This window comes from Bison bison, unplaced genomic scaffold, assembly GCF_000754665.1.
Source record: "Bison bison bison isolate TAMUID 2011002044 unplaced genomic scaffold, Bison_UMD1.0 scf7180017864143, whole genome shotgun sequence".
Lineage (NCBI taxonomy): Eukaryota > Metazoa > Chordata > Mammalia > Artiodactyla > Bovidae > Bison > Bison bison.
The window spans coordinates 5683434-5691699 of record NW_011494715.1 but is presented as its reverse complement, the minus strand read 5'-3'; the positions used below and the strand labels follow the sequence as shown (position 1 = coordinate 5691699).

Below are 8266 nucleotides of genomic sequence, written 5' to 3'. Positions count from 1 at the left end.
TGTGGCCCTTACATATGCAAGTACATTTTATCTCAGGCGAGGCACTGGCAGAGTGACTCACCGATGTGGGGCCACCAGCGTGCTGGGCTGACCACGTCCTCGCGGGGAGGGCGGGACCCTGGGGCCACCTCAGAAGGCCTGCTCCTCTCCCCAGTGCTGTTTGGGTCCTCGCTGGGTGCCACGTCCTGAGGATGCTGGCCTGAGGCAAGCAGGACCCAAAAGTTTGCCATCAGTTTCCACAACCTGTGGAGATGGGACCTGCTGGCGCCCACAGCCTTAATCCTCCTCCCCCGAACCCCTTGCTGCAGGGGCTTTGAAGGTCCGCTCACCTGTGCAGCAGTGCAAGGAAGCCCTGCTCCCTGACTGCGGCGTCTGACATGGGGTGCGGCACGCAGATCCAGGGGGACACAAGCCGAGGCCCAGAGCCGGGACATGCCTGCTCCCAAAAGTGGCCTTCCACTGAGTTAGCCCAGAAGCTCCAAGTCTAAGGTCATCAGGAAGTTTCTGTTGGTCCTTGGCTCCTGAAAGATATCTCAACCGACAGGCCACAAAACCACATACGTGACAAAGACCGCCGGGCCTGGGGGTGTGCGCTCAGGGGACCTGCTTCTGCCCTGAGCCTCCCCTCTTCCAGTCTCCATGCTGAAAAGGCCCGCCCCATCACTCAGAACCAGGCCACCCCAGCCCCTGGGGGACAGTCTGGAATGAGCCCAAACACCCCTGCCTTGGTGGGGAGAGGGGAAAGCAACAGGAAGACCACAGACGCAGGCAGGAGATCATCTGGTTTTATTTAGAGGCTGTTGGTCATATGGTGGGAAGGCATATAAGGTACAAAATTACAGACGTTTAGTTCACTATACAATACAAATCATTAAGTCTTTACAGGTCATTACAGAGTCTTTGGGTTTTTCTTAACTCCCATTTCACGTGTAGGAAATCAACAACCCCCCAATCAAAGTCACTTCCTTGTGTGAACCCATCGTATTTACAGAACTCCACACGAACAAAGGCTCCCAAATGCCCCCGACACGATTAACGAGCAGCACGCAGAAGGACGAAGGGTTCCTCCGAGAAGGGTGCACACAGGAAAATGGGGGTGGGGTCTCAGGCTGCACAACCTGTCCTGGAGGTGAGGAGTAACAGACAGACAGACGGAGCGGTGACCCTGGGAGGTAGAGAGGTTGTGAGCACAGGCAGGCCTCCGTCAAGGGCGGCTCATTTAGCCCAGAAAACCTCCCCATGGTTTCACAGACAAGGGAGCTTAATCCAAGAGGAGGGAGAGTAAGGAAGGGGCGGGGGGTGTGCTGAACATCTAAGCCTTTCAGACTCCTCAGGGGCTGTTCACAGCTCACTAAGCACACAGGGCCCTTCATGCCAGCCTGGCCCACCCTACTCAGCCCCACAGCTGGGCTTTCTCATCCTCCTGCTCCCTCTGGGCATCTCAGCCACGCCCACTGTCTCTCCACCCCAGTCCCCTGGGGTCTGCAAAGCAGGAGGGCTCCCACCCCGCCTTGACTGTCCTCGGGGAGCCTGGAGCCCCACACCACTCCTGCTGTCTTACTAAATCCCAGGGCCTGATTGGCTGACATTTAAAATGAGGTCTGTCTGTCAGGAAGTCGAGGACAGAAGACAGAGGGAGGGGGCCCCCCTCCCCTCCTACCCAAACCCTCCCCAGCCACACCCTACCCCCAAAAACCTCAGGGCAGCCCTTCGCCCTTCAACTCACAAGCTGACATCAGTCTGCATCGAGGAGCGAGAAGAAGCATGACAGCCTGGGGCAGGGCGAGCTGCCTGCCCCAGCTACAAGAGGACAGTCCGCAAGCCCCCAGGAAGCCAGCGACAGAGGGGCCAGGGCATCCCAGGAGCCTGCTCCATCCATACACACCGACCCAAGGCGATGTGGGGTCATGAAGCAAAGTGGGGAGTGGTCCGGGGGGTGAGGGGGGTGCGAAGATAGCTGTCCCCACATGCTGTGAGGACACAGCAAGGCCGCCATAACGCACTGTGTTCTCCCAGAGCTCCCTCACTGCCCTCAAGGGTCCCAGGCCACCCAAGGGCCAGAGCAGGGCCAGGAGAGCCAGGCCAGCCACTGCCCTGCCAGCAGCGCTGACGAATGAGGGTGCCTGGGGCGGCCTGCGTGTTGACCTGGCCACAAGGACAGCTCACCAGGATGACCAGTGACATGGCCTTCCTAATACAAGCATGGGCCCAAACTCGCTTCATTCTGAGAAAACCCCAGGCGAGCCGGGGGCTACAGACTTGAGAGCAGCAACAGAGTTTTCCTCACGAGAGGAAGGACCACCTCTGCACACAGGGGCCCTGGCCGCAGCCCCCCAGTCCCAACAGCACGAGGCCAAGGGCTCTAAGGAGATGCTGCCTCACTGGGTAGGGACGCCAGGCCCCGGTGAGTGCAGGGCAGGGCCGGTGGGAGACGCTCAGGCAGAGGGAACTGGGGATGTTTGAAAGGCAGGCCCCAGGAGGAGAAGGGGGTCCTGAGGCCTCCCGGGACAACAGGGTTGGAAGGAGCTGACCCACATCACCCAAGGCTCCTCTCAGCCCCGCAAGCTCCAGCCAAAAACCTGCTCAGGGCAGCAACCCTGCTGTCATCTCATCCACTTTAGCTCAACCAGCAACAAAATGAGCGCAGCCCCTCGTCCCCCAGCTGACCAGCCCAGGCCGGTTCTGCGAGGTTGTGACGCCCGTCGCAGGGCAGATGGGCCCCAGCAAGTACTGGGCTCCGTCCATGAGGATCACAAACACTCCAACCACTTTCTGGTTCCCCACATTGTCTCTGCAAGTGTGGGGTGCACGACTTTCTGCCCCCAGGCAGCTCACGGGGGCTCTGGGAGCAAGGGCTGCCCTCCCAGGGACAGGAGGGTGTCCATGGAGAAGGATCTCACACTGGAAACAGGTCTGAAGGCGAACGTCTATGCTGGGAAGGAGGTTGTGTAGAAAAGCTGACACGGAGTTAAGAGCACTTAGTTCAGGCACACACCTTGCCTGGCAGAGGTTCCCCCAGCAGACCAGTGGAGGATAAGGAAGGGAGTGCCAGGGGTGGCCCCACAGATGGGACCCCTGGCCCCCTGCAGACCTGGGGCTCTGGCAGCCCTGGCCCCGAAGGAGACAGGTTTCTTGTGGCAGAGGGCAAACCACCAGCCTGGGAGCTGCACCCAAGGGATGAGAAAGATGCCTTCTGCCCGGGTCAGGGCAGCTGTCATGGGGGAGCCCCCGACCCCTCCCCAGAACCCCCGGCCAGCTGTCCACTGGGGCAGCAGATGGGAGCAAGGGCACACCGGGCCAGGTCACTAAAACCTGCAGACTCCATGCCGGGCTGCTGTGCCCTGGGCAGGCGGAGGTCCAGGTGGGCTGGGAGCTGCTTCTCGGGGACACAGAGAGAGCCGGGATGGGGAATCAGAGCCTGGGGCTCCCACACACTGGAAAAACCAGTAACTCTCCTTGGTTTCAGTCTGCTCACTGTGAGAACCCTTCCAGGTCCCAAGCTAGGAGTATTTATTGAGATGAAGGGGTGCGATCTTAGACTCCCGGGCCTGTCCCCCATTCTAAATAGGGCCAGGGCAGCTTGGGGTAATGAGATCTTGTTCTGGGTGGGCGAGCCCACGGCCGGCAGAGCCTGCACGCAGCTCCGTCCTATCCTGCGGTCCCAGAGGTGACAGGAAGGTGCCTTGGCGTCAGCACGCCGGATCGTGGAGGCCACTTCATCCGAGCTCCTCCTGTGGAACCAGGGCCGCCTTCAAGTGAGGGGCTTCACGTTCCTAGACAACCGAGTTTTGTTGTTCTTTTTTTTCAAGCTTTCTGGCTATCATTTTTAAGAGTCTAAACACGAGAACTGAAAAGGCAGCCTAGAATGTTGTGTGCAAACTCCAGCTCCGAGCTTCCACCCTCAACTACACGGTGTCCCCAAATCTTGCTCACAGCACAGGCCCAGTGGCTCCCGCGAGGACAGGCAGGGAAGGCAGCCGAATGTTCGTCACCACTGACCACCACCTTGGTAATCTGAGACGCACTGATGGAAAAAGGGCTCAGGGCCAGGGCTGTCTGGCCCATGGCTCCTAGAGGTCCCCAGGGGTGAACCCCGCCAGGCTGCAGCCCTGGGCTGAGCAGGCATCAGGGCACAGAACTGCCATGAAGCTGAACTGGTCTAAGGACCCTCCCAGACCCCGAATTGCACCAAGGAAGGCCGTGAGGCCTCTGAATGCAGAAGCACAACCACCACCTCCTCCCGTTTTTGCTGTCAGCTGAGAGTAAGGCCACTTGTGCGCCTGTGTTTAAGACACAGGGAGGAGCTGAGTGTCCTCTGGCCCCTCCAAGACCCCCGTGTGAGGCACCAGGCTGGCCGTTCCACAGCGGTCATGGAGGCCAGTGATGTGCAAGGTGGGCCCTGGGCACTGGTGCTGGGCGGATGATTGTGGCTCGCAAACAATTTTAGATTTTGAAAAAATAAATACAAATAAATATATTCCAGGAACTCTGTTAAGGGAATAAATGGCAAAAAGAGAAAACTTTCCAGGTATAAAGATGCTGAAACACCCACAAAGACACCCCTAAGAAACCCTGTGGAAAGAAAGAGGGAAAGAACGGGCAGGCCCAGGGCCCAGGCACTTAGAGGAGCCAGCACTTGGGGGTGTTGGGGTAACTGGGGTGCAAGCCAGGACTTGAGGCGCTGGGGGCCACCTCCATGGGAGTGAAAAGGCACTAGTTAACAATTACGTCTTAAATTAAGAGGTTAACGGGGTCACCAGAATAGAACAAAGAGCAACAGCAGCCATGAGTGGGCAGCCCAGCCCAGGGACACAGCGGGGACCTCACTCTGGGCTTCTGAAACCTTCCACCTGAGGTCCAGCTGAGATGTGCCCTCACCCCCTGGGGAGAGGGTGAAACGGTGGGGGGGTGAGGGGTGGGAGGGCACCAGCCCACATCACCGTGCAAAAAGCATTCCTGGCCTGTCTCCAGGGAGAGCGGCTGGAGGGGCCCCCAGGACTGTCCCCGCAAAGGCTTGGAGGGGCCCAGTGCCCAGTGCCCTCTGCCCATCACCCCGGAAGGATAGGAGGCAACTGCCCCGCCGCTCAGCTGGCCCAGGACTTGCGGTTCTCGGGGTTCCCGTGGCCACGCTCGGCCCGCAGCGCCGTGCCCTCGGTCTTGGCAGGTGCTGCCGTCAGCGAGGCCAGGTTGGTGGCAGAGCTGGAGAGCGGGCCACTCCTGCGGGGCTCGGGGGCGCCCTGCAGACGGAGCCCCGCGCTGCGCCTCCGCCCCGCGCCTGCTGCCCTGCGCACGCGGCCCGGCCTCACCAGCAACCCGTAGCCAGGGTTGCACTTGAAGTACTGCTTCCCGCCGATGGAGCCGTCATTCTTACCTGCGGAAAGAGAGGAAGGTATGCAGGTGGCTCCCAGCCCCAGGGGACCCCCGTGCACCCAAGGAGCTGCACCCTGTGGAAGGTGTGGGGCCCCGGCAGTGCCTCCCAGGCAGCACCGGTGATCACTGCAGACAGATCCCTGTGGCCTCAGATGCCGCTTCTGATGCCCACGTGCCAAAGCAGAACCCCTCTTCCCCCTCGGCACTGACCGTTTTCAGTCTGGACAGTCAAAATGCAAACCAAGCAAGGAGGTCGTAAGGTAGAATGATTATTTTTTCTAAATCTATTGGATGGGAACTGGCAAATTACCAAACTGAAGCTAGAGAAATGGGCTTCCCTGGTGGCTCAGTGGTAAAGAATCCACCTGCCACGCAGGAGACTCGGGTTTGAGCCTTTGGGTCAGGAAGATCCCCTGGAGGAGGAAATGGAAACCCACTCCAGTATTCTTGCCTGGAGACTCCCATGGACAGAGGAGCCTGGCGGCTATGGTCCATGGGGTCGCAAACAGCAGGACACAACTAAGAAACTCAACAGCAGCAGCTACTGAGCTGTCACCCTGGTGTGTCAAGGTGGGGAGAAGATGTTTCCTTCATAAAAGCAAATAGAAAATGCTTTAGGGTGAAGGCCAGCACAGGGCAGGGGGACGAGGAGTGGGTCCCTGATGCCTACGTGTCCACCAAGCTTCCGCTCAGGGAACGGCTGCCCCGCCCTGGGACACACTGGCAGGGGGGAGAAAGGCAATAAGGCTGGCGGAGCACAGCGTGTTGGACGCAGAGAGCCCCCTGTATCTCAAGAGAAAGTACGTCCACAGGAAACCTAGATGAGTACTCCCCGCTGCCTCCCTCGCAATGGCCAAGATGTGGAAGCAACCCAAATGTCCATCAACTGACAAGTGGATGAACACACGGGGCATCCTTACAACGGGATCGCATGGGCCATAAAAAGGAACAAAGCGCTGACAGGCCGCGACCGGCTGAGCCTGGGGAGCTCGAGAAGGGAGATAAGCCAGCCACGGAAGCTCAGGCCTTTATGACTCTGTGAATATCCAAGTCCAGATTAGGACATTTCATATCAATTTCAACAACCAGTATAGATTCATGGTTTACCTGGGGCTTGGGGAGGTGAGTGTCTTGCTAATCGACATACTGCTTCTTTTGGGGGGTAATAAACCCATTGTAAAATCAGGTTGCACAACTCTGGAAATAAGTAATAACTACTGAACTGTACCCTTTAAACTTCTGGATGTTTTGTTATGTGAACTGCATCGCAATCAAACTATTTCCAAAAAACAAAAAAACCTGCAGTCCATTTGCTATATACAGTGTAGCTAAACCTAGAGGGCATTATGCTAAGTGAAATAAGATAGAGAAAGACAAATACTGTATGTTATCTCTTACATGTGGAACTGAAAAAATAAAGGACTATAACAAAACAGAAGCAGACTCGCAGGTGCAGAGAACAAACTGAGGGTCACCCGTTGGAGAAAGGGAAGCGGGAGGGGCAAGACAGACGTAGGGGATTAAGAGGCACAAACCACTGCGTATAAAATAGGCTACAAGCACACAGTATACGGCACCTGGAACACAGCCAGTGTTTTATAATAACTTTAAATGGAGTATAATCTATAAAAAATCTGTATCACCAGTTTGTACCCTGGAAACTAATACTGTAAATCAACTGTATCTCAATTTTTAAAAAACAACAGGAAAATAATTATTTAAGCCCTGCCCTCAGTTCTTCTGCAAATGATGATGTCTTGGCTTGGAGGCAAGCCGTTCTATACAGGAGACTCACCTCTCCTTCCATCCTCCTGCTGGGGGCCCAGGAGCCTGGGGTGTCTGGGGAACACCTGAGGCATCTGAACCTCCACACGAGCATCAGAGTTTGTAACCTGAGCTAGCACAGCACACAGAGCTGCCGTGACAGCTCAAACGCAGCTGTTTCTGTGACTAAAAACTAAACTCCAGAATTTAAATTCATTGTCGAATTAATATTTAGTAGCTTTCAATGACTGTCGTACGTTTCTGACAAATCTCTGCAGGTTAAAAAAAGAGAGAATCTGACTCTTAAAACACTTAGGAGAGCCTTATCTAGAGAAAATTCCTGATTTTGGACAGTGGCAACTGCGGGGCTCAGAGAGGTCAACGATGTGCCCAAGGGCATACAGCAGGCGCTTGGCAGCGACCACACTTTTCGGCCAGACTGCAGTGGGCATGGGGGCAGCACCTGTCTCAAACCAGCATCACTCACCTGAAGGTAGGTCCAACTCCACTCCAACCCAGGTGCCCTCCTGAAAGTCGGTGGGCCCCACGTATCTCACGATGCCCGTCTTGTTGGTGCCCACCGTCACATATTCTCCTTCCTTGAGCCACTCTGGGACCTCACTGGCTTCTTCAGAATCCGAGGAGACTTCCAGCTTTCCCAGGGCCTGAGCCCCAGCACTGCCGTCCCCCAGGTCCCTTGAGGCCAGTGGGTCCTCCGCTGTCCCCAAGGGGCCACCGGGGTCCCCGCCAAGCATGCGCGTGAACGACTTCAGCTCCGAAGTCCGCACCTTCTTGATCCTGAACGGAGAGGTGGGAGCGGGCGGCTGGAACCGGGGGTCTGAAGGCGGCGGTGGCCTGGAGACGTCGGGCTCTGGGCCGGCCACTGGTTTCCCCTGGGGCTGGGTGTCCTCTGGCTTCTGCGGGGCGGCAGGGTAGCTCCTGCTCGCCTGGTTGGGTGGTGGCGGGCCCGCTGCCTGGTTCTGCTTCTCTGCAGACGCCCCGGCTGGGGCCAGGGCTGCCCCGCTGCCCACTGTCTTTCCCTCCACCGAGGCGGCCGGGGGCTCGAGGGCGGCCAGGCCGGGACCCGGAGGGGTCGAGGCCATGGCATCCAGACCCGGGCCCCAGGCCTCTG

The 8266-nt window shown here is 57.6% G+C and overlaps 1 protein-coding gene across 1 annotated transcript in view; it reads right to left on the bottom strand.

Moving 5' to 3' along the window:
• Positions 1-768: 768 nt before the first annotated feature.
• Positions 769-8266, bottom strand: part of KIF13B (kinesin family member 13B) — a 194849-nt gene continuing 187351 nt past the window's right edge. The window contains exons 39-40 of the mRNA XM_010840317.1: positions 7622-8261; positions 769-5371 (exon numbers count right to left, since the gene is read on the bottom strand). Of these exons, the coding sequence (XP_010838619.1) occupies positions 5085-5371; positions 7622-8261 (927 nt within the window). The 3' untranslated portion in view covers positions 769-5084. The remainder of the gene's footprint in view (positions 5372-7621; positions 8262-8266) is intronic.